Source organism: Podarcis tiliguerta, assembly GCF_965153285.1.
Source record: "Podarcis tiliguerta genome assembly, chromosome: 4".
Taxonomy (NCBI): domain Eukaryota; kingdom Metazoa; phylum Chordata; class Lepidosauria; order Squamata; family Lacertidae; genus Podarcis; species Podarcis tiliguerta.
Genome location: NC_139537.1, coordinates 66,756,213 through 66,783,072, shown reverse-complemented (window position 1 = coordinate 66,783,072; position 26,860 = coordinate 66,756,213). Strand labels below are relative to the sequence as shown.

Sequence of the window (26,860 nt, the reverse complement as noted above, 5' to 3'; positions counted from 1 at the left end):
AGCACCCCCCAAATTTTCAGTGAGGATGCCACCCCACCCACCACCCTGCTGTTTTGCTGCCTGTGGCTGGCTTCCAGTTACCGGTAATTCCTCTCTCAAACATACATTCATTCACAGTGGCACCATAGCCATTTTTTCCCTTACTATTTCTGAACTATCGTTTCAATATACGTAAAGGCCTATTTGTGTCATAAAGAACTGATAAAACTCTCTGTTGACTCTGTCAAACCTCTTAATGAGAGAAGTGAAGCAATGCATTTTCGCTCTTGAATCTTCCAAAGAAATATGTAAATCTTAATACCATAAAGATATTGTTCATTTCTAGATAGAATTGATTTTGTTTTGTTTTTAATATGTTTTATTATGGCTTATTTCTTTCCGGCTTTGTAAGACCTATTTGGCCTTTCTTCTGATTCTTTACTTATGGAACTTATTTATTATCTTAAAGACCTTAATACTTTAATTCTTGGGTTTCTTTTCCTAATCCTATTATGTTTTCATTTTTATTTACTTAATAGTTTGCCTAGTTAAACATATTCAGTCGTTTTATTATTCATAAATAAGAGAGTAAGCCTATGAATTCATTTTTTCTCCAGTGTTCTATACATAGCTGTCAACTTTCAGATTTGAAAATAAGGGATCAGCAGCCTTGAAAATAAGGGATCAGTAGCCTCACCTGTCCCAGGGATAGTCTACGGGATACAGTGGCGTAGCGTGGGTTGTCAGCACCCGGGGCAAGGCAAGTAATTTGCGCCCCCTAACCCGTGGATTTGTGCCCCCTAACCTGTGGATTTGCACCCCCTACCCTAACCCCCAGATGTTGCGCCCGGTGCGGCTGGCCCCCCCTGCACCCCCCACGCTATGCCACTGATGGGATATCTAACAATCCGGGATAGCAGCGGGAAACAGCGCTGGAATAAGGGAATTTCCTGCAAAAAAAGGTGAAGGTTGACAGCTATGGTTCTATAGCTCGGGAATATTGAGTTCATTTAGGCGGCAATCCTACATATACAGGCACCCCCCAAGTTACACAAGGGTTACGTTCCAGGCCCCTGTGCACATAAGTAAAATTGCACAATGTGGGGAGAACACTCTAAACATGCTTTAAACACCCCAGCTGCTATTCTGTCTTCAATCCATAACAAAAATATGGCATCCATTAATATCCACAACTAGAATTGAAGCTCTGAGGCTGGCAGAAGGCTGGAGGATGCACGGGAACGTGGGGGCTGCTGTTAGGCAGAGAGGCTGAGCAGCCTAAGTAAAGCCCCACTGTGCTTCTAGTCTCTTTGGGGCTCCCTTCACCCTCACTGATGTCCTCTTTGGGCTCCATGGAGGGTCTGCTCATGAGCCATGAGGACTCTCCAGCTCTCTCCCACCATGGGGGGGGGGGATTGAATGATTAAATTCAATGGCACAGCCATTTCATGGCACAGCACATATATGTGGTCATACGCAAGTCAATCGTGTGTAAGTGGGGGGGACGGGGATGGCACACCTGTACTTATCTCCAGAGAAAGCCACACTGAATTCAAGAGGATTTACATCTGAGCAGGCATGTATAAGATTGTGATCTTAAATGGGTTGCATCCATTCACGGCCAGTGTAGATTCACTGAAAGCAATGGGTCTTGTCAGTCATGATTGGATTCAGCCCAGTGTGTTTGTTCTAATCTCAAGGGGCTTAAGTTAGTCACAACCAACAAGGATCACTGCTTTCAAACTTATTTTCCAAAAAGCAATGCTGCCATATGGGGCTTGGGGGTGGGGTGGGCAGAGAGGGTAACAAATCCCTAGTTTATATATCCCAGCAAGTCCTAGGTAATAGAACAATTTTACATTCTCAAACATACGTTGTGTTTCTTAGATGGAAGACTCAAATTTATTGCTACAGTTTTATGGATTGTGTGGCTTTCCTTGTAAGTCTCCCCCCCCCCCATTTTAAGTTACGGTATATTTCAGGTGTGGGAAACCTTTGACCATGCAAATATTGCTGAACTTCAACTCCCAACATTCTTAGCCATTAGCTATGCTTGCTGGGACTATGGGAGTTGTAGTTGAGCAATATCGGCAGGACAGGTCAAGTCAGTTTATTGTGTTTTAGCAGATAGTCATTATACACATGATGATGATGATGATGATAATAATAATAATAATAATTAATAGAGATTTACAATTCTGCTCCATAACCTTTAAATGTTTCTTATATCTGTTATACTTCATGCTCTTAAAATTTTGTAACAAGTGACTAAGAAATTAAATGTGTTGTTATTGGTGGTGTTGTTTTGAAATTCTTTCTACCCACAGTTTTGTTGAGCTCTTTGCAATTGGCAAGTTGAAATATGTATGTCTTATGTAGTTTTACATTTGTTTAATTAAATATTGGTTTAAAAGCTGACAACGATTTCTTCTTTGGATATTTTCCATAATATAAAACAGCCACAATCTCTTTCCTAATGTATATATGTAATTATTGCTGTAGTTTACAGGTAATTAATAGTGTCTATGTTAATTGGGCTTCATACTGTCTACTGAAAGATTTTTTTAATAGCTTTGTTTGTAGTATCAGGATATTAACAGGACTTTTAATTAAACTGTGCTTTGATGAATATCAAATTCACATTTTATTTGGGCAACACAACAAATGATTCTTTGCTTGTGGAAGGCAGAGGTTGAGTCTCCAGTTTTTCAACCCGGGACTAATTTGCACTGCAAATAAACATGTTTGGATTAATGCATTTGGTTTTTTCCGCAAACAGGTTTTTGTTGGTTTTGTTTCTTTTGCATTTTGAATCAAAGTGGTGCACCAACAAAACATGTCCACTTGTGTCTTGAATTAATAATGCATCTCCTTTAAGCATGCAAACATTAAATGTCTAGACAGATTACAATATTCTGTATTATTGTAGAATTATGCAAGCCAATTGATGCCATTGCTTTGACTATACGCCCATCTACTTTGGCGAAGTTGTTTAAGACATTAAAATTCCCAGGACGTCAAGGTAGTATGAGTCCCTTGTTATTCATGTAAATCTGCCTTTCCCAAGCTGGTGCTCTCAATGTACTTTGGACAACTTCCATCAGCCTCACCCAGCAAAAGCAATAGACAGGGATGGTGGCAGTTTTAGTTCAAACAAGGTTGGGGAAGATATAAAATCTGAGGCTGCTCCATATATCTGATGAAATGAGCATTTGTTGATTTATTTATATAATAAATGTTCACTCTTGTCTCTCTTGATACCACTGTGTTGTTGTACAACTGTAAATCAGATATAAGACATTCCATATAGCCTGGAAGTTCAGTAGGTGCATGGAATTTCATTTGGCTTCTCCATCATGGATTCTTCTCCTTTTCCCTAACAGTAATTTAGTATTTTCATAAGATTCTTCTTTTATCATGGAATTCTGTCCTTTAGCAGTCACAAGCCTGACATAAGCACTCTTAGGATTCTCCTCAAGGCTAGTTTCCAAACCTTATATTCAGACACTGGAACCAGACTGTCATGAGTGAGAAGTGGCCAACAGCCCAGAGGAATAGGGTAGGGCCAGAATAAGGAGGTTATTAATTTCAGCCAGATGCTGAGGCAATTACATTGGAGAAGAGAGCAGCAGGCAGTCTCTTACAAGGGTAGAGACTGTGAGGATAAGCTCAGAGATTGGCTATATCCAGAATTTAAACTCTGTCCTGCCCGTAGTATTTTTAGAACTGGATGACATGCCGGATACGGACAGAGCCTTCTAAAGGTAGGATTGATCAGCTCCTATTCTAGAATTCTGAAGGATTGAATGTTTACCATCCCTGTACTCTATGCTCACCGGAGCCACAAAGTGAATGAAATTGGCTCCTTCTCAGCCAAGACTTACTGAAGTGTCCACATACAGTAGGGGTGGACAACATGCTGCTCTCCAGATGTTAGACTACAATTCCCACTTTCCCTGACCTTTGGCCATGCTGGCTGGTGTTGATGGGAATTGTAGTCCAACAGCTATCTCTGACACTGGCTGATCTGATCTTTTCAACTCAGTTCAGAGAGAAGTGACAATGTACAGGTATTTTGAAAAATTGCTGATGCTCATTTGTTTTGTGGGATGGATTAAAACACATACACAAATGTACACTCACCCGAATGCTTTCTACATTTGTTACCTTATATTGTAATGTGCTCCATGCTTCCCTGAGTATAATGTTTATAGGTCAAGGTTTACCTCAGTGTGGCCTCCTGTGGAAGGAGATGCTCACATCACTCCCCTCTGACATCGTTTTGCCCCAATGCCTTCTCTACCAGGAAAAGAAAAAAGCTGTGTTTGTATTATGGTGATGACATTGGTTGAAGCCACATGTGAATCTTGAAGGAGTAGACCAGTGAGAGAATGGTCCCTCCTACGTCCTGCCCCAGGATGCTATCTGTGTCATGTGATTGGCACCTGAGGTGAATTTGAGTTGCAGCACAGCCAGATGTCTCAGGGATCCTGCCACAGATCATGTATGGGAGACAGTCTTCTAATTGCTTCCCTCACCACCCCACAAAAATAATAAAACGAACTACCAAAATAACAGGATACCCAGAACCTAGCTTCACATGTCCCAGTGGAATTATATGTGATTGTTAGTTATAGGTGTTCCTAGTGTAGTATGGGATATTTTATTTTGTCAAATCTGACAACTTTAATACTTGCCTTTCCTAGATACTCTTGATAACTCCTTGAACCAATTAATTTCTCACGGTTCCTTCTGTATTTATATGTTGATGTATTCCTCTGAATATTGATTCTCTTAGTAATAACATCTTACATGCTAAACAAGAAAGCCAGGAGCAACACATCTAAAACACTTCTGCGGAATATTGAATTAAAGAAACATTGTAAAAATCAGGCAGTTATTCATTGCTTTGAAAAATGTGTTAGGGGGTGAAAATGGATTTGAAGGTTCTTCAAAACAAAGTGGGCTGCATCTGCTATGTGTTTCTGGAATGATCAAGTGATGACAAGCAGCTAATAGGTGAGAAGACTGAGCTTACTACTTTCTCAGCCTGTGAAAATATGTGTACAGGATTGCAGATACTAATGAAGTGTCAATTTATTGTGTAGAAGACCAGAGGGGAGTGGGAAGATAGCAAATATTAGAGAGATCATTGTAAAGGAAAAAAATAATATAGTGTGGTGTGATGGAATCAATCTCTGAGCATTCTTAGGCACAGGAGAAGGGAAGAAAGGTTTTGTATTATAGGTTTAAACTGTTCATTCCCAGACAGGTTGAACATAACATTTCCCGTGTAGCATCTTGTATTGTTTGTGTTCTGTTGGCTCAAGGGTGGTTTCTATCAATGGGAGTATTTCAGTAACTGATGCTGGGACTATACAGTAAGATTCGTTTGAAAGCAGGTTTATTATCTCCAATGTCAAATCCATATTCAGAAGGTTGCAATAACATTGATCACTCCTGCCCTTAACCCTGGGCTCATAAATATGTTTGGTATATCAATATCCTTTATACTAATAGCAGACCCATTCTTTGAGTACTGATCCTTGTCAAGCCAACATCTACACACAAGGGAGAGATAGCAACAGGCTTGGAGAATACTCAAGCTTTGCATAACAACAACAACAACAACAACAACAACAACTTTAGAAAAATATTGAATATCATGGGAACCATATTTGAATAATATGATCCTGCTTTGCAGGGATGCTGTGTGAATTGTTATGCAACCACATGAACAGGACGGATCATGTGGCTCTTTCCCACTTGACTGGCAACTTCCTTCCCTGCATCCCTTCTCTGCAGTGTCCATATTGCATGAAAAAAGACCCACGCAATCAGCCCCTTCTATGTGTTCATGTTATCTGCACACCTAAACCTGGTGGTTTAGTACTACAAAGAATAGATTACCCATGCGCTGACACATGTGTGAAACAGCAGCATAGTCTGCCTTCAGCTGTGGCATCCCCCCCCCCCCCGTGTAACATTTTATTAAAACTGGAAATCCTGTCCACCACCAGAAAAGGGCATTGCTTCTGGTGAAAGTCTTACACTAAAAGTGAAGCTGAACACTTAGTAGGGTTCGTTACAGGATAAGATAGCAGCTAATGCCTTTGCTTGGTTGTGAATGTTTCATTTTGCTTAGAGTGTGGCAGACGTCAATTATTTTTAATTAGACTGGCAAGCCCTTTTCCTTGAGGCTGACACAATGACACCTACGAGGAATATTGTGCTTCTCAAACAGAGGCATTCTTTGCTGTCATCAAGTATGCACATTGGTTTATTGTTATGGAACATTGTGCAGTACTGTGCAAACTGTACTCTTCAAAAGATCTGGCTGGTCTTCAGGACTGCAGTTTTCTTCCCCAGAAAATATGAAAGGAAAAGGGAGATGAAGCAATTGCTTCTTGCTGAATCAACGTTCACTGCCAAGAGCATTTCAAGCTTTTCATCCCCTTTCTTCAGGCACAAAACACACCCAAACTTGAACCCCCTTCAGGTGTTTGTTTATTATGTTATCCATCAATTGTGTGTCTCCCTTGCTTCAGCCTGAATTTATGCATGGATGTTTGACTAGGGAAAATCTGCAAGCATACAGCTGTAGGCACATAAACTTTCATGTGATCTGAAATGCTACATACTGTAAGTGGAGCCCAGTTCACATGGAAGCTGACACATGATGCCCCTCTGTTTAATTTTGCAAGCCCTCTGTCTGTTTCACACATGTGACCCCGATCACATCTTTAGTACAAGTTCAGTGCACAGTGTAAGTTTTTCTGACTGCCATGTGCTCCCTAATCTTCCACTCCAAGAGAATGGTCTGTTTAGGTCTTCATATCCTGCTCCTGTGTTGGGGGTTTCACAATTTTATGGAGCTCTCAAGAAGCTGTTTGTTCACTAGTTTGGACTGCACTACTTTGGGCTTGGGCAATGCCTTGCATGTCAAGACCCTGAGCCCCCCCCCCCCCCATTTGATGAATAATAAAACACATGGGCACCGGTATTTTAGGTTAATGGGCGAATAAAGGCGACAACTTTATTGGTTACAGAATATGAGTGGTATTGGCTTAGGCATTGGAATTGAACCGACTATATCTGACTCTGGCCCGCCATGCGGGTAGTCCAGTAAGGGTCAATCACCACTAGGGGGAGCCCTGTTGATGTACATCAACTGAGAGCTGCCCCAGGGTCCCCAATGGGGTTGTGGCATGGCCCTAGCCTATACCAGGGCTTCGGATGAGATCCACACCCCCAGATCCCTTTAACAGAATACCCTTAAAGAGGAGGGGCAGGTGATGGCCACAAACTCCCCTCCCATGAGCCAGGTTTTACCAATGCCTAAACCGCCAAACCTTACAAAGTTGGGACAATTGCTATGAGGTAGGCGAAAACCAAATGGCTGGTGCCAATTTGCCAAGTGGGAAAATTCCTACCAGGCCCCCTCAACAGGTGACCAACCGAGGTTCATAGCAAGGCCAAGGTGTCAAACACATGAAAAGAGGGTGGGAGGGGGGTTGATCCAGGGAAGCAGGAACCAAGAGGAAATTCCCCGGCCACATGGCTGCTTAAATGCTGTAAGCCACCCTCACCCCGGCCAACCGGATTGGTCAGCCCCCACTGTGCACAGGGAGAACATGTGGCCTGCCCGCAACACCGTCCCACAGGGAAGTGGAGCAGCCTTCTCAGCTTCCTTAAACAGACTGTCAGTTTCACCAGCATAAACAACTATTGGGTTCTTTAGGTATCCTAAAATCATGTCCTCACCTTCGCCTAGATGGAAAATGTGAATATACCTTAATACTGCTTTATGTCAGATGGTAATTCCACAGAATTTTTTTTTGCCAAGAAAGAACATTTTGAAAAAATATATTCAAAAGTCCTTGAACATCATCTAATATGTGAAAGATTGACTCCTATTGTTTGCTACATTTCAGCTTTTCTCTTTCAGCAAAACTATGAAAGGAAATATATTAAAATGTTTTAAAATGCGAAAGGTCGGACTCAACAGGCTGCTTCTAAACTTTAATAACACGAGTAATTGCTAGAACTGTGTTTCCTTTTCATGGTGTTCTCATTGTAATGGCAAGGTCAATTATGATGCCGATTATGAAAATAAATATAAAGCAACATTTTATATTGTTTTATATAAACTATAAATGTATAAAACAAATTTCTTTTATCAAACAGGTAACTTTTTGAAGCATCCTTGCCCTAAAGCAGCAGAATGATGATCCTTCTTCCTGTGATGCTTTATCTGTGGCCTGTAAGCAATGCTATTAACGAAAGGATTTCAAAGCCTAATATTGTATTATTCATGGCTGATGATCTTGGCATTGGAGACCTGGGATGCTATGGAAACACAACGTTAAGGTTTGCCAACACACTTGATGATATATATGTACATTTGGCTTTAGCTTCAAAAGAGATTGTTCTGGGCAGAGAGCTTGTGGAAGATCACAACCACTATTGTATTAGGAAATAGAAACATGTCCCATGGTTTGGTTGATTCATGCAAGTGCTGGATTGTTGGTGTTAGTCCCATACTAATCCAAGCAAGGATTAGTGAAACTGGTCTCAAGGGGATGGCTTTATGTCTCTTTCCCGCCACTCGTGCCACTACTGATAAGAAAACAACAGTAAAAATCCAAAGGGCAGCTACCTAAGTAGCAGAAAATAGCACAATCTTTTTTTTAGCACCAGACCCTCCAAGTGTCCCTATTTCCCAGGGACTGTCCCGAATTTATAAAACCCATCCTGGTTTCTGATTTGATCCTAGAATGTCCTGCTTTTCCTTAGAAATGTTGGAGGGTATGGAGTTATGTGACCCCTGAGCCAAGAAGATAAGTAACTATACAACCTTTAGAAGACATCTGAAGACAGCTCTGTATAGGGAAGTTTGTTTTAAGTTTAATGTTTTATTATGTTTTTATATGTAGGAAGCTGCCCGGAATGGTTGTGCCAACCCAGTCAGATGGGTGGGGAATAATAATAATAATAATAATAATAATGGAATACAATGTAGAGTATTCCTTTCCTGTATGACTAGAATATGGCCTTCCTGTGTTCCTTTCCTGTGTTGCCTTTCTGTTGAATTGGGAAGGCATTGTTCCACCCACAATACAAAATCCCAATTTTCATTGGAGAAATGTTGGAGCGTATGTAGTCAGTTAAAAAGCTGCTTTACCTACTGCAAAATGCATGAGAGTAGGCCCCAGGTAAGCTTCCCTGGTGAGCACATCATACAAGACAGCTGCCAGCACTAAGAAGGTCAATTCTCCCAATGCTACCTATATCACCTGGGGAAAGGCCACAAAATATTATCTCAGTGCATAGGCAGGCTTGTGCTGGAGGTGATCTGTCAGGTACCCAGGCCCCAAGCAGTTTTAGACTTCAAAAGTAAGCATGATTTTTTTTATTTGTTCATAAAAATGTATACACTGCTTGATTGTTAAAAACAAAAAAACCCCCCAAAAACTCAAAGCAGTTGACAAAAAGATAACACCAGGGAAAATTTACAATACATTAAAATGTACAAGAGTTAAAATTCTAAAACAGATAAAAATTCACACCAACATTTCTAAGCATTAGGAGTTTGAATCATGCCCAGAAATGGATTGGAAGGCAGTGCAGCTGTTTACGTTCTGGCAATATAATATGTTTCCATATTCAATCTAGCAGCTGGATTTTGAACTAAATGCAGAAATTCCAAACAGTCCTCAAAGATAACCCCATGTACGTTACAGTAGTCAGAGCACAAACACACACATATAGACTGAGAGAACAAAACTATCGTGAAAATACATCTTTCTGTCTCAAATATTTGAACGTAGACTAGAAAAATGAAGAAATACAATGGATTGGGAAATATTAGTTACAGTTTGTTTCAGAACATATAGCCCTTAAAATTTAGACTCACTTCATGCATCAGGTTGCAAGATTAAAACACAGACATGTTGGTTCTTAGTGTATTGATTTTGATTTGATGATTGAAATGTTAAAAGAAAAAAGGACCATGGACTCAGCTATAAAGCCGCAAATAAAAAAATAAAAAAGTGTGTTGTAAAGTTCAATATACAAATGTGAAACTAGATGGAGACAGTGAGCTATGCCAAATTCAATGTATTTTTCAAAATGTATAATTTTTTTTAAAAAAGCATTTTCACAGTGTTTTTTATATGTGTGTAGATTCCACCTATACCTATAACACTGGCTGCAACCCTAGACAAATGTAGATACACCTAATTGCATTAACTCCAATGATCAAAGGTGCACTCAATTCACCATAAAATTTGGCTTCATGTTGGATTTGTATGACACCAACTCATGCACTATAAGCCATAATGAGAACTTTAAATATCTGAACTCACTAGTGTTTACATGTTCAGAATACATGCCCTTGAATTTGTCTTCTTCTTCTTTCCCTCCAGGACTCCTAACATTGACAAGTTATCTAAAGAAGGAGCAACACTGACTCAACACATAGCAGCCGCACCACTATGCACCCCAAGCAGGGCATCTTTCTTGACAGGCCGCTATTCTGTCAGATCAGGTAAAGGATGTTTTTACGCCATTGTTAGATACCAGAGCACAGCAATTCAAAGTAGGCATGGAGAGGAACAAAGCAGAAGACCCACCACAGCACCCCTTGTACTGCTGGGTCTTGGCCAACACAGAAGGCAAGGGGATCTTAACTTGTCCACCACACCAGCTCTAGGCTGGCATAGCTGTGGAGTCTGATGATCAGTCCCTTGGGGGATCTGCAGGGCTCTTTGCCTGGACTTAACCATTCAGGGGTCCTTTATTTTTACCTTAGACATGCATTCATTGGTTTCAGTGCGTCTCCTCATCTGACTATGACCAGCGTTATATATCACTTAAAGTGTGTGCTAATGAAAACTGGTTTGCCTCCTATTTGAAAGTAATTTTTGATTCCTTCAGGAATGGCTAGCCTGCACAAAGTTGGGGTCTTCTTGTTTTCTGCTTCTTCTGGTGGACTCCCTATGGAAGAAATAACATTTGCTAAACTTCTCCAGCAGAGGGGTTATTCTACAGCTCTCATAGGTATGGCTGATTAACATACTTCCTTTATCTATTGGTCTTAAGAAATTTATATCCTGCTTTTCTGACCCAGACTTGTCCCTCAAAGCAATCTACATGTTAAAGATGGGCTATCAACTAAGTAAATGAAGCAATTAAGAAACAAACAAAAAAACTGGAAATGCCTACAGCAATTCCAAACAATAAAATACAGTCACTGAGACTTTCTGAAATAACTCTTTTTTTGAAAATGACTTTTCAATGCAGGAGACAATTCTTTGGGTTGAGGTTAGCCATTAGTGTAGGGACGCGGGTGGCACTGTGGTCTAAACCACTGAGCCTCTTGGGCTTGCCGATCAGAAGGTCAGCGGTTTGAATCCCCGTGACGGGGTGAGCTCCCATTGCTCAGTCCCAGCTCCTGTCAACCAGCAGTTTGAAAGCACGCCAAAAAAAGTGCAAGTAGATAAATAGGTACTGCTCTGGCGGGAAGGTAAATGGCATTTCCATGCACTGCTCTGGTTTTGCCAGAAGCGGCTTAGTCATGCTGGCTACATGACCCGGAAAGACTGTCTGCGGATAAAGGCCGGCTCCCTCGGCATATAGAGTGAGATGAGCGCGCAACCCCAGTGTCGTTCCTGACTGGACTTAACTGTCGGGGGTCCTTTATCTTAGCCATTAGTAGTAACAGCAGCCTCACACCTTGCCTAAACAGGAAATGGCAGCATTGGATCTGTGAGATGGTTATAGCCCACCTGAAAAGAAGTTAAGAAGCATCACACCCCACTGTGATCAGATATCTAAGCCAAAACTAAGCTTAACAGGAAACAGAACATTCAGGGGGATGACAAATCCACCTAGTGGCTGTGCCCCCTTTTGTAGGATCAGATACATTGGCAACCAAAAATACTGGCCTAACTTATCCAACCTGATTTACCGTATTTTTCGCCCTATTGGATGCACTTTTTCCCCTCCAAAAATGAAGGGGAAATCTGGGTGCTTCCTATGGGGCGAATGCAGGCTTTTGCTGAAGCTTGGAAAGCGAGAGGGGTCGGTGTGCACCGACCCCTCTCGCTCTCCAGGCTTCAGGAAGACACCCGCAGCCTAGGCAGCCCTGCGGGAGTTCCCCGCAGGGCTCCCCACGCTGCGGACAGCAGCCTGCCACCCGGCGCGAGGGGCGCCCTGAAGCAGAGCGCCCCTCGCGCTGGGCAGACATCGGCCAGCCCCACAAGCTCGGGGAATAGCAGGGAGGCGGAGCGCCGCCATCCCGCTGTTCCTCGACCTGGTTCGGTTTCCCCGACCTGGTTTTGGGGGGGAAATAAAGGGGAAAAAATTTCCTTTATTTCCCTCCCAAAAAACTAGGTGCGTCCTATGGGACGGAGCATCCTATGGGACGAAAAATACGGTACTTTCCACCATGAGGGTAAAAATAAAAACAAAATAATGGCATATGCATTTCCAAATGCTTTGGAGGAAGCTAGGCACAAATTTAAAAATGAGAATGTTCACTGAAAACAATTGATAGCCTTTGCATTTGCTTGTGGATTCAAAAGTGCAGTTCCTGAAAACGAGATGCTGAACACATTCTGCAGTTTCCATGGATATTATGGTCATAGAATAAAAAAAAGGGGGGGAGGGCTGCAGATATAAAGGTACTGGATCCATATGTTCATAGCCCTAATATTGAGTCACTGTTTCAAGATCCCATATGATGTGTTTGCTTAATTTTTTTTTCATTTGAAGAGTTTATACACTGCTCTCCAAACAGTAGTCCTTTAGCCTGGCTAGCATTCCTCTCAGTCAACATGACAACAATAAAACATTGATCGCTCACATAAAAAGAAAACTGAAGAACCAGAGAATAATAAGAGCAAGATTCAAAGAATGGTTGTTTCTTGCTACAATATTAGATAAATAACTGTAATTTATCCTTTTTTATTTATGAATCTTTTCTAAAGCATTTACAAACTGCTCAATGTTTTGAAATCCCTACTCAGTATGCAACATGAAAACCCCAATATCATTAAAACAAAAATGCAGCGTAAAAGCAGTAAAACAGTAGTATAAAAACAAAGATAAATAATGCATACACAGGGTCTGATCTAGTGGGTCAGCAAAAGCCTGGGCAAAATGTATGTCTTTACAAGATTTCTGAAGCACCTAATTGTAATATACACATATACACACAGCTTGTTTGTAGCCCATAGAACCCAAATGTATCACATATGGAAGATGTAAGGGCATTCCATTGTATAAGGGAAACAGCAGGAAATTTTTGATAACTGCCCTGTGATGTTCTGTAGGATGCTGTACTGTAAGTAGAATTTCCCCCAGAATATTCTAATTTACTCTCTGGAAGCTAAATAGATGTAATGCTCGAGTTGTCCTTGGGTTATTAAATCATGTGTGCTTTCTTGATGGGAAAACTATAGTACGGATCTTGAAAGCTCTGTTAATTTCATTATTACAGTCATCTACATTCACTTCAATTAACTTATTCATGGAAGCCGCTTACAACTCACCTTGCCATCTAGCCGGCTTTAAATTTACTCGCACAAAAGCAGTCATTTTAACTTGAAATGTAATGTTGATATAGCGCTGCACTTTGATGATATGAGGCCTTACCGCTCTGCCTGGCACCCTGTGAAATTCCAAATTAATCGTAAGAATCGGAAAATTCTCTGAAGAGTAAGAACAAAGAACAGGAGCATTAGAAGAGCCCTGCTGAATCAGGCCAAAGCTATCTAGCTCAGTATCCTGTCTCACAGTGGCAAACCAGATGCCTGTGGGAAGCCAGGAAGCAGGACCTGAGCATAGCAGCTCTGCAATGTCCAGTAGAGTGATGAAAATTTGCACAAAAGATGCATTATTATTATTATTATTATTATTATTATTATTATTATTATTATTATTTATACCCTGCCCATCTGGCTGGGTTTCCCCAGCCACTCTGGGCGGCTTCCAACGAAGTATTAAAATACAGTAGTCTGTTAAACATTAAAAGCTTCCCTAAAGAGGGCTGCCTTCTAAAAGTTTAGTAGTTTGACATCTTTGGGAGGGGGTTCCACAGGACGGGTGCCACTACCGAGAAGGCCCTCTGACTGGTTCCCTGTAACTCGACTTGTCACAGTGAGGGAACCGCAAGAAGGCCCTCGGAACTGGACCTCAGTGTCTGGGCAGAACGATGGGGAGGGAGACGCTCCTTCAGGTATACTGGACCGAGGCAAAAATTGCACAACATTTGCACAAAAGAGGAAGGAGGTGTACCAATTTTATACATATATACATACAGTGGAAAAGAAAGAAGTCTACATTTTATTTAAATATCTGTATGAAATATGTGTGTTTCCCCTGCATTTAGGAAAATGGCATCTTGGGATTAACTGCAACAGCAGTGATGACTTCTGCCACCACCCTTTAAATCATGGATTTGATTACTTCTACGGGGTGCCTGTGAACAATCTTAGGGACTGTAAACCTGGTCACGGAAGCGTGTTTCGTGCTGGACTGAAGAGGCACACTCGTGCAGCACTCCAGACCACAGTGATTGCTCTGATCTCTTTGGCGGTACTGAATTACATTGGCTTTGTCAGAGTTCCCCGCAGAGTACTGGGCTACTTCTTCTTAATAGCTGCAGTGATATTTGGAGTTTTGCTGCTCTTCTTTTATAACTTCCGGAATCTTAACTGCTTCTTGATGCGAAATCACAGTATTATCCAGCAACCCTGGAACTATGAGAACCTCACTCAGAGATTCACAGAGGAAGCCAAAAAATTCATAGGAAGGTAAGGGTGTTCAGTTTTAAAGTGTTCGAATTTCAGAGTGATGGCTTGTTTACAGAGGTGCCTGGGATTTGGCAGGTGAACAAAGCACTACTCATTTCCCATCCCTTTGTGGCGTTATTGTTGAAAGGTAACAAATTGAGTGTGAAGACAGGAAAGAGGCATATATTTGTAGACACCCTCTAATTGAGCCCAGAACTTCATCTGTGTTCATTCAGAAATCTCTGAGGCTCAGCTCCTTGCATGAATTCTTACTCTTCTCTCCCCATCCTGCCTACAAACTCTACTGTCCAAAGTCCCAGTCCTTTTCTTGAATTCCTGCTCTGATCTCTAGGCCCTGTCTACACATTCTACAGCTCAGGATCGCTGCTCAGCTTGTTGTCATGAAGTCAAATGACGGCCATCAGTTTACCAGGGACGCAGAAAATCTCTTGGATCTGCGGTCTGTGTAAATGGGTTGTCAAGATCCTGGCAGGCCTCAGCACATGGCTGGTAGTTAGTGTTAATGGTGGTGACTCACAAATTTTGCAGCTTGCTCTACATAATATAGAAAGATGTATTGTATACTAATCTATTTGTCCACCTTGCCAAATATTGTCCACTCTTGACTGTCAGCAGCTGTCCATGTTCTCCAGCAGCGGTCTTTTGTAGTCACAGTGCATGAGGTAGGGGCTGGGTGAGTGCCACCCTCACAGCTGTGGAGGTTCTGCCACTTGCCAGGACCAGAATGGTTTAGTGAAGTGGTGAGGAGAGTACCAGGTTGGCAGTGGTTCAGGAGGGTGGGTAAGGATCATGTGGTTTCTTGTGCTCATTCTTTCATAATTGGAAGTGTCGCTAATGTTAATGTGATGGTGCAGTGAACCGGACTTTGAGGGCCAACCCAGACTTCCTCCAAAATTTCATGGGAATGCAATATGAAGGGAGATACCTTGAGGAGGAGCAACCCCCTGTTGAGATATACAGGTGTGAATCCCCAGTAGGCTTGTCATTTTTATTTATGCAAGGAAAGGAGGTCTAGGACAGGCGTAGGCAAACTTGGCCCTCCAGATGTTTTGGGACTACAACTCCCATCATCTCTAGCTAACAGGACCAGTGGTTGGAGATGATGGGAGTTGTAGTCCCAAAACATCTGGAGGGCCAAGTTTGCCTATGCCTTGTCTAGGAAGTAAGTGTTGCACTCTACTCTGCCAGAAAACTATAATTTGGAATAGCATTCCACCCTGGAAGTTGTATTTGATATCTTGGATTTGACTCTGGCACTGGAAAAAAACAATGAGATGCCTAAATGAGGACTTCTGGGATTTGACTTCCCAGCTCTGGGTTTCTGGGAGGTGTCTTCTACGTGTCTTCTACATACACATTTGTGTCCACAGTCATCAACCTAAATCTCCTATGTCTTCGCCACCATCCTGACTTGCCATCACAGTCCTGGAAGCAGCAGCACTGCTGCACCCAGCCTCATGCACCATGGCTGGTATTTTGTATCACCTGTTTTGCTAGGCATTGATCCTGGGGTCTTCTGCATGCAAAGCATATACTTCAGGTATGGCCCCACACTGGGCTGGCTGCTAAAAGGCTAGCACGGTGAAGATGCATTTTGCTAAAGTGAGCACCTCTCTAAAAAGGAAGACAAATGAGATATACATGAGACCCAGTTATATCCAACAGAACTTACTATTTTCCATCTATATAGCACATTAATTTCAATTTACAAGTGATTAATGGTGTAAAGACAGCAGGCCTCATGTGTTAATTATTTTAATTAACACTATAGTCAGTGCATTTGACACTCATGCCTTACTAGAGCAGTCTTTAGGAGATGTTACCACATTTAAAGGGAATTTACGTCTTTCGAATCAGTCTAGAAGCTATTGTTTTCTCAGAGCATTTCTGCACTGGGATGACAAGCCACTACTGTTGGAGAAAAAGAAACAAAATCACATTCACCTAACTCTAAATAGAAAAAAAGAATGCTTCTTAAGCACTTTTCTTTTAAAAATTGGTGAAGCTTCTGATTTCGCTGAAATTTTGCGTGGCAAAAGCTTAGAAAACGGTCTGTGGGGTAGCCCACAAGAATTATGAGTAAAACATTTGTTTTATATTTGGGATAATAGAGAGTGGAGTGTGTGTGCATTTGCACGAAGAAGAAAAGTTGGACATTTGCTTGAGACTGACAAAGCCTGTTTATAGTCTCATGGATTGCAAAGCATATATCATTCTCTGATGCTGTATATCTGAAGATTTAAGGCTGTGAAATAGGGATGAAAAAGTAAATGTCAAAAATGTATGTAGCTGTTTGAGGGCATAGAAAAATGACTCTGCATAGGAATAGATAACTGAGACATACAATTATTTTGTTTAAAAATATATAAATCTTAACCTTTGAATGGAAGCCAAGCTCTTCTCATTTCTATTCTATATTTGAACAAGATAGTAAAACTCAGCCTTTATTTGTTCCTGACACTTCAGGTTTTTATTTTACACTCATGTTTAAATTTAGTCCTACTTTTAAATGCCATTTTGATATGACACACTTAAAGCTATAAAATGGGAGCTGTACCAACATCAAACTCTCTTTGGCTTCAATAATATTTTGTTTAAATGGCACACTTTTCAGTTTTATAGTTACAAGCAGGGCATTTTTTCAGCCGGAACTTGCCAGAACTCCTCTCAGGTGGGTGCCATTGCCATTGTAGGAGAACAAGGGAGGCGTCCATTTTGAATTCCGGTGCCTCTTTTTCTAGAAAAACAGCACTGCTTACAAGTATATGTAGTTTACTAGTGAGAAGGCCATAAAGCGTTTCTTTTTGAGGTATGAGCTTTTAAAAATAATAGGATATAACAAGCAATTCCATACTTAAAGAGTGCAAAATGAGTACATAGGTATGTAGAGGGGGCATTATTGGAACCTGGCAAGTCCCATATCCTGGCCTGCTGTTCTTCTGCTTTGCTATTTCGGCTTATTCACCTGCCCTCTACCAGGGAGAGAAAGAAACAGAGAGAGCAGTAGGATCCCCATGTATTTTCTTACTATGTGACATGGTGACAACTGAGCCCATTTGCAAAGAAATAAAGAGGAGGAAGAGGAGGAGCCCAAACAAGGAGAAGGTGTACCAACAGCATCCTATGGTACCCTCCAGTTGGCATGGTAGAGACATTCCATAAATCTACAAATCTGCATTAACCTATAACCAGTGGACCCAAAATCCATTTTTCCAGGTACTTTCTTCCATCCCTTGCAAGGCCTCCAAATATTTATCGTGAGGCATTTTAATCCAATTCACATTTTATCAAAAGGGAAATGGTCAAACTTTAAAGTTTGAGCTTCAAATTCAATTCAAGGTGGAATTCAGAATGTATCTGCAGATTTTGGACTTTTTGAGAAAAATTAACAGGATATTTTTTACTGTTCTTATTTTATTTATATTTGTATTGTTTTGTTGCTTTGCTATTCACCAGTCTGGTGTCCTTAGGAAGTATGCTAGGTTGAAATGTAATATTAATAAGGATAGCAATATGGCTCCTGATAGATTATGCCTGAGGGAATGCAGGTCTCAACAGAAAAATTGTTGCTAATCTCTGTTGTAACACCACCTTTATTTGGTTCAAGGAAGCATGGTGCCAATTTCAACAGGCCTGGCACTCACTAGGGATAAGCAGTATGAGGGAGAGTAACTACAGCTACTTGCTGCAACAGCTGAAGAAATGAACCTATGCTGCCAGTTCTCTTACTGGTCTACTTGCTGAAACAGCAGCTTGAAGCCTCCTTTCCTTCATTCAAGCTTTGGGACAGTAATAATAGGAGCCATGTTGGACACCAGAATGGTACAATTCTCAGAACCCTTTACAAACACAGTTCTCGGGATTCTTTAAGGGAAGCAATGCACTTTAAATGTGCTTTAAAGGCATGGTGTAAATGTAAACAATTGCTAATGGAGGCCACTCCATTTCAAGCTTATTGATGCTTCTTTCCTTTCCATAAAACAAGGCATACACGAGAAAGGAGGATGGGGGGTTACTCAGGTTCTTTTTATCTCAAAAAATGGGACACACACAGAGAGAAGAATATATTTAACCACCATGAAGAAGAATTTTTCATATGCTAAACAATGTTGCATTGGGCTTCTAAGGTTTCATGGCCACATGAATGTGTATGATGTTTTCATTATTCAAGCTCAGAGTTTACTTTATTGTCCCCTCAATGAATAAAACTTAAGATGTGTTGAGAAAGGAAGGTCTTGGTAAATTGTGTAGAAGGGAATGGCAATAAATTTTCAAAGGAGCTGTTTGCTGAAGTGCTTCAGTTAATAAAACAGGACTTTAACTGTTATTGTCAAATCTCCCTCCCACTTACAAGCCAGTGTGTCATTCTATTTTCAAGGTTACAGAAGAGGTAATCAGTTATGATCCCCACCAGGGTTTGGTGTAAGAAAAATAGCCATCTCTGATTTTCTAACCTAAAGGATATTAATAGGTGAGATTCTTCACCTGAAAGCTAGCTGTCAATCAGTGCTGGAAGACTGAAAAAGCAAAAGCAGTGAATGATTTTAAATCCATTGGTATGAACCATTGATTAGATACCTGTTCTTGGAGTAAGAACTCTGTGTTGTAGTGGCATCCTTTATATTGCTTCTGGGGTTGTTATCTCCTGAAAATGGGCATTTGTAATAGAAGTGGTGACTTGTACCTGTCCTGTATTTATCGCTCTAATCCTATGTTCCCATTAGATGCCTGTTGCAAGAGATATAAGTTCTCCTTTGCTACTGTTTTTAATCAACCTGCCTTAGTTATTTGGTCCTACTACATGGGAAATGGGATTGCTGTCTTGCAATTTTAGCTTTGGGCTCTCAAGATCTCTGTTTGATTCATTACTATGTGGTAGATGACAAGAGTTAAGCATTTCCATTCCCAGTCACAACTTCTTGCATGGGAAGGAAGATGACAGGAACATCGCTGTCTGGGTAATGTGTATAAAATGATTTTTTTTGTACAAGGCAAATTATGCAATATGTAATTGTTTGTGTATTGTGTTTATTATGATTTATAGTGCAATCCGACACAGGTCTACTCGAAACAGGTTTCACTAAGGCTTATGGGTATAGGATTGGAATCTTTATCAATTAATAAAATGTACTTATTTTCAAAATGTATGCCCTGCATCTCAAGGCAACAAACCCTTCCACTGGTGGCTGGTGTGAGAAATTCAGGTCTTGATCCTCGGTGCGAGTGAAGGGATATGTTACGAATCATTGTTCTCACTCCTGACACTTTAGAGGACATGGTTTTACAATGAGAAAGCCATTTATTTTGTTGCATGGAACTTGTGTTTTGGGTTTCTTTGGGAGGAAAGGTTGGATATAAATTAATAAATATATGGGAGTCAAGTCACAGAGAAATGGCCTCAAACATATCTGAATGGTGGAACCAGAATGACCCAAGAAGGTTGCTCTAGAGAAGGTGACCAGGAGAAAAACTCCAAAGGCTGGCTTTTATTTGTATAAGGGTGGCAATGGCTTTTATGTATGCCTTGCATTGCAATTCACTGAATATTATATTCTCTCCTTTCTCTTTTTCTGTTTCAGGAACACCAATGCACCATTTCTTCTTTTTGTGGCTTACACTCAGGTCCATACAGCTCTTTATGCATCCCAAGCTTTCAGAGGAAAAAGCAAACACGGATTATATGGAGATGCCCTGGAAGAAATGGACTGGAGTGTAGGTATGTTATGTGGCTTTACATCACCTGAGTTAATTGCCTTTTAGAAATATATGTAGCTTATTTATTTATTTTTTAAAAAAATATTTTATTAAGCAGTTGCTAAACTGCTTAATATGTCAGAATTCTCCAGGCGGTATTTATTTCACAACATGTATACAGCCCTTGGTTGTAATAAAACGTCAGAGTGCTTTTACGAAAAGAGTAAAACAATAAAATTATCAGTAAAAAGCAGTTAAAACAAGTTCAGAATATTAGAAAAATAATTAAAATCAATAATAAACTAAAAACCAGATAGAAACACAGGACGGCTTCTGAACTTGTCTGAACAGGCTTGCCTGAACAAAAATCTTAAGTAAGGTACAGAAAAGGCGCCTGCCTGATGTCAATAGGCAGGGACTTCCAAAGTTCCTGTGCTGCACACTAAAAGGTCTATTTGTTACAGCCTTCCCAACTTTATCCCTTTATCCCTTTTCACACATACAAATGAAACACTGGCAATCAGCTGGTAGGGACTGCACAGGTCTCTGCCGGCACTTGCAGCATCTAAACCTACTGTCAGCCTTCGTTACCTTTTGAAATCAATGGCAGCTAAGTGTGCTTCTGCTAGACTGTATCCATTAGTTAATGCTAGTTATTATTTTGAATTCTAACATACAAAGTGGTGACTTTTCACAAAGGATGGCATAAGACAAACAAGAAAGAGCAAGAAATTGCTCAGGGCACAGAGTCTCGCAATGCATAGGCTTCCGAGGAGTGCTAATCTACCCGTTTCTGCAAAGGGTCCTGATTTATTTGTCAGCGTATAGGAACGACTCTCCATTTCTGGAGGTAATCATCTGTGAAAACAAGTTCGTGCTTGAAACAATCAAGCTGAAGAGCAGCAACACTAAAAGATAATATTCACCTTTCATTCCTCCCACCCGTTCACCTCCAACTCATTTCTGGTTCAATAAAGCAAAGTACAAAATTATTTTCAGTAAACAATGCCATATTTATTAAATTACCGCAAACTGACTTTCACCTCTGCAGTAGATGCCTGCTTTATAAGGAACGTTGAAACGGCACGCTCTGATTGCGAGTGTGCAGAGTTCAACCTCATTCACATTTCTAGTCCAAATTTAGCACCAAACTTCCGCTTATGAATTGCAAGAGCAATACAAGGCTACAGCGATGGATCCCCCCCCCCAAGAATGTAGTTTTCTCATGGCAACTAGTATTAATATAGGAATGTAGGAAGATGCAGGAACGTAGGAGATGATGAGCATTGATGCTCTACCCAAAATTACTGTGTAATCTTTATTGAAACACAGGAAATAGTGGTCTACCACTCAGAATTCAGTAATTTTACCAATTTTACCAATAATTTCTCCAGGATTTAGTTGGCTAATACCCTTAAATCTTCTCCTAACTCATATGTTTATGGTTCTCATTCTCTTTTAGTCAGGAAAGCAGTGGAAGTTTTTCAGGTAAACCCATAATTATACTGCAAGGTTTTGAAAACAGGGACCTGTGTGCAGTCTTTCATTTCATTGTAAAATCAAGTTACAGTTTTTGCATAGAAATTGCAATGATACCAGTTCATTGTGGAAATATATCACTCACGAACATTCAGGCTTATTGATTTTTATTTTTATTTTGAAATTCCTCTGTAGCATGTGTGATAGTAAAAAATGTATACTGGGCAGATTTGATAACATCACTGAGTACTGTGGTAGCAATTAATCTTGAACAAATCCAAGAAATAGTTGTATTGTTCAGAAAACAATGGGAGGCACTTTTTTGTTTGCATAGTCATTTATCACATCAAGAGACACGCGCAGACTTTTTGATACAATTGAAAACAGCCAGTGAGTGATGAGATGACCAATAAATTGGAAGGGAATAAACCAACATATCCAAAGCTATGATGGATGTTCCCACTCCCTGACTGTTAAGGCATTTATGAATTGCTATTTGAAGTAGTTTGAAAAGTGAGGCTACAGTCATCAAACAATAACTCTTTTAAGCAGTGGCGGATTTACGTATAAGCTAAACAAGCTGTAGCTTAGGGCCCCACTCTCTTGGGGGCCCCAAAAAAAATCAAAGTAAAAAAAACCTGGATGTACATTTCCAAAATATAAGATAAAAAACAAATAAAATAAAACCTACATCCAGCAACAGTGTTTTGTGTTGTGTTGGCTCCTATGATGTAAGTAATGGCCCTACTGCTTGCCTGCTCTCTAAAAGATCACTGGTTTGCTCATTTCTATATATAAGGTGCCTACATGTGCATGTGCAAATGGCTTTATATATTAGGTCCATAAATTACCATATTTCATATATTCAACACAAAAAACAGCAACAATTTGTTGTTGACCAAGGACAGCTGGACATATAAAGGGCCCCATTACCTTCAGTATGGGATGCGGGTGGCGCTGTGAGCTAAACCACAGAGCCTAGGACTTTCCGATTAGAAGGCCGGCGGTTCAAATCCCCGTGACAGGGTGAGCTCCCGTTGTTCAATCCCTGCTTCTGCCAACCTAGCAGTTCAAAAGCACGTCAAAGTGCAGGTAGATAAATAGATACCGCTCCGGCGGGAAGGTAAATGGCGTTTCTGTGCACTGCTCTGGTTCACCAGAAGCGGCTTAGTCATGCTGGCCACATGACCCGGAAGCTGTACGCCGGCTCCCTTGGCCAATAAAACGAGATGAGCGCTGCAACCCCAGAGTTGGCCACGACTGGACCTAATACTCAGGGGTCCCTTTACCTTTACCTTACCTTTAGTAGCTTAGGGCCTCATCAAACCTAAATCTGGCCCTACTTGTAAGACTACTGAAGAGCAAGTAACTTGAATATAACTATTGCTCAATACCGTCATTCATCATTGCATTAATATTTGGTTAAAACTTTCATTGATTGTAGATCTGTTTATTTAAAAACCCACATTTCAATGGCTAGAAATAAGCGTACTTGTGTACTATGTAGCAGCACTCATGACATTGTTCTGCTGGTATACATTTTTCCTCCTTTTCATTCCCTGAGAGAAACTGGAGGATTAAGCAGTCTCTGATGGTGATAATCTATTCTAAAAGTGCTAAAGTCTGTGACAGCCCCAGTGGTATCCATTCCAAAGCTGTCAGCTTGAACGCCTTTGCTCAAGCATGCTCAGTTTTTCCCAAAGAATAGCAATGACCAAATTCAAGTGAGTGCAATCTGTAAATGTTGTGAATGCTGATTTTTGTACTGGGGTCAGAAGCAGTGCACAGCTACAGGTCCGATGTACCATCAACCACCTAAAACAGTACATCACGTAGAATCCGTTGTGAAGGCCAGCTGTCCACCTGATATGTAATCTACAGTTCATAGACAGATAGGATTGCAGATATGACAATGTTAAAATGTCTGCTGTTTCAATGGCAGTTATAGCTCTGGGTTGTGCAATGTGGTATTGGTCCTCTGAATATTTGTGGCCTGTTGTTTTATTTAAAGCATTTGAACCTTCACACCATAAGATATTTGACAGTTACATTTTTTAAATGATTTTTTTCCAAACAACAACAACACCCACCTACATTTAAAGAATTCTAGGTATCATGCACTCATGAGATAGTCCTTTCCACAGCGTCAACTTAACAGTGAACATAAACAATGGTTCCACGTACAGAAAAAGTGAATTGGAGGAATCCCTTTCATGGGAAACAAAAGCTATTTTTGGAGACCATTAAGGGCTTTGTTCATCATGCATCCAAGTCAGCAGAAAAGGATAAACTTTGGACAGCCAATGATATCTTAGTTCTGAACGTCAGAAACTTGAAGTTAGAATTTGCCTGTCAACCAGTTTGATATACAAGGCTATTTTTTCCTGACAGGTTGCATCAGTGATGATGTCCTAACAAATATATTCATACATTTGCTTTTAAAAGTTGGAGTATTTTTTTAAGGGCATGTAAAGGGGACGTGGGTGGTGCTGTGGGTAAAACCTCAGCGCCTAGGACTTGCCAATCGCATGGTCGGCGGTTCGAATCCCCGCGGCGGGGTGCGCTCCCGTCGTTCGGTCCCAGCACCTGCCAACCTAGCAGTTCGAAAGTACCTCCGGGTGCAAGTAGCTAAATAGGGACCACTTACCAGCGGGAAGGTAAACGGCATTCCGTGTGCTGCGCTGGCTCGCCAGATGCAGCTTGTCACGCTGGCCACGTGACCCGGAAGTGTCTGTGGACAGCGCTGGCTCCCAGCCTATAGAGTGAGATGAGTGCACAACCCTAGAGTCTGGCAAGACTGGCCCGTACGGGCAGGGGTACCTTTACCTTTACCTTTACCTTTACCGTTACTAAAGGGAATCAAAGCAAGCTATTATGATACTGCCAAAAACATCAAAGCTGTTTTGTAAGAATCAGAGCTTGGGGGTGGGGGATTGTATTTAAGATTCTTTCTTAACACAGCTTTGCTTTTGTTAATTGAGTTAATGTGTAAACAGTGGACAAATTGAATCTTCACTTTGCTGCATCAATAATGTAAAAGCATGGGTCAATTTAAAAAAAATAATACAGAACCTTTGCAGTCCTGTGCATGCTTCCAGAACCTGATGCTTCTTTGGACTGTACTGAATGGTTCAGTGAGCATTTCCTGGAAAAACTTTATATGCTTCACGAGGGTGGGGAGGATGTGTTCTGAAAACTCATTGCTCTTACATTCCCCCCTTCCCAGCATTATTTGCAGATGTTCATAGCTCAAATTTCAGCAGTGCCCTGTGCAACAGTCAAATTTGGTGCCCACCCCCACCTTCCCTTCTACATTATAGTTGTGGCACCCGTGAGACTCTGTACTCGGCAGGTTTTGTTGTTGTTGTTTAATCATTTAGTCATGTCCGACTCTTCGTGACCCCATGGACCAGAGCACGCCAGGCACTCCTGTCTTCCACTGCCACCCGCAGTTTGGTCAAACTCATGTTTGTAGCTTCGAGAACACTGTCCAACCATCTCGTCCTCTGTCGTCCCCTTCTCCTTGTGCCCTCAATCTTTCCCAACATCAGGGTCTTTTCCAGGGAGTCTTCCCTTCTCATGAGGTGGCCAAAGTATTGGAGCCTCAGCTTCATGATCTGTCCTTCCAGTGAACACTCAGGGCTGATTTCCTTCAGAATGGCTCCCCTTTATCACATACACAGCCCAACAAGACAATGACAATAATCCACCAACAGCATACAAATCAATATGGCTAACCTGATCCAAAACACACACCCCACCCCACTCACACACGAAAAAAAGATCACAACAGCCAATCACAAACAAACAACCACACCCTAGGCCAACCCCAACCCCTCTCACCACCAAAGAAATACAAATGAACAGCAGAGAACCTGCACAAGCAATGCTGACACCAAACCCTACATACATTAAGCAAACTAGAAACATCACCACCCGACCCCCCCCCCCGCCCATCTTCCCCCCTTCCCCCCCCCCCAATGCCTCAACAAATGAAACTGTTTTGTAAAAATGTTACATGGAAAAAATATGAGAGACATTACACATACCTCTGTAAAACAAGAAATTTCTAAATAAAGAAAGAAAGAATGGATAGGTTTGATCTTCTTGCAGTCCATGGGACTCTCAAGAGTCTCCTCCAGCACCATAATTCAAAAGCATCAATTCTTCAGCGATCAGCCTTCTTTATGGTCCAGCTCACACTTCCATACATGACTGCTGGGAAAACCATAGCTTTTACTATATGGACCTTTCTTAGCAAGGTGATGTCTCTGCTTTTTAAGATGCTGTCTAGGTTTGTCATTGCTTTTCTCCCAAGAAGCAGGCGTCTTTTAATTTTGTGGCTGCTGTCTCCATCTGCAGTGATCATGGAGTCCAAGAAAGTAAAATCTGTCACTGCCTCCATTTCTAAATCTGATTCTGTTAGCATGAATTGGAAGTACATATATGTTGAACTAGGAAAACAATAATACATGTGTTAGACAAATTTTTGCAAATATTGGTTTGTTGCTGATATCTGTAGAATTAATTGTTGCCATCTCTGGAAAATTAGATTCCGATTGCTCCATTCCCATTGCTGAGGACTTTTACTAAGAAAAGCTCTTTCCCCTTTCAGTCAGCACACAGGGATTCTTCAGATTGCGGAGAACACAAATGTGTTCTATGGTACATCCTGTAGGCTACTCATTGCCCATCTGAGGAAATTGTGCCCTGTACAGAAAAACCAACTATAGTAATCAATCTGTTCATGCATAGATGTTTATTGGGGAAAAGAGTAAGATGTATTTGAACTATATGCCTTAAAGCAAAATGATCAGATCACATAAAACTAATATAATACCAGTGATTTGGGATGACTTGTCCCATCTCAAATCTGGCTGTCTTGTAAA

General features: G+C 41.0%; 1 protein-coding gene across 8 annotated transcripts in view; it reads left to right on the top strand.

The window, feature by feature from the left end:
- STS (steroid sulfatase) overlaps positions 1 to 26,860 on the top strand; it is a 91,368-nt gene that overhangs the window by 13,758 nt on the left and 50,750 nt on the right. For 7 of the 8 annotated variants that reach the window (XR_014510444.1, XM_083437863.1, XM_083437866.1 and 4 more), the window contains 5 exons: positions 8,167 to 8,349; positions 10,407 to 10,528; positions 10,918 to 11,040; positions 14,375 to 14,798; positions 20,378 to 20,514. Coding sequence is in view for 7 of the 8 variants with exons in the window: in XM_083437863.1 (XP_083293989.1) it covers positions 8,204 to 8,349; positions 10,407 to 10,528; positions 10,918 to 11,040; positions 14,375 to 14,798; positions 20,378 to 20,514 (952 nt within the window). In the remaining variant the exon portion in view is untranslated. Of the gene's footprint in view, positions 1 to 3,607; positions 3,744 to 8,166; positions 8,350 to 10,406; positions 10,529 to 10,917; positions 11,041 to 14,374; positions 14,799 to 20,377; positions 20,515 to 26,860 lie in introns of those variants that run through there. The other variant, XM_083437869.1, reaches the window with a different exon arrangement.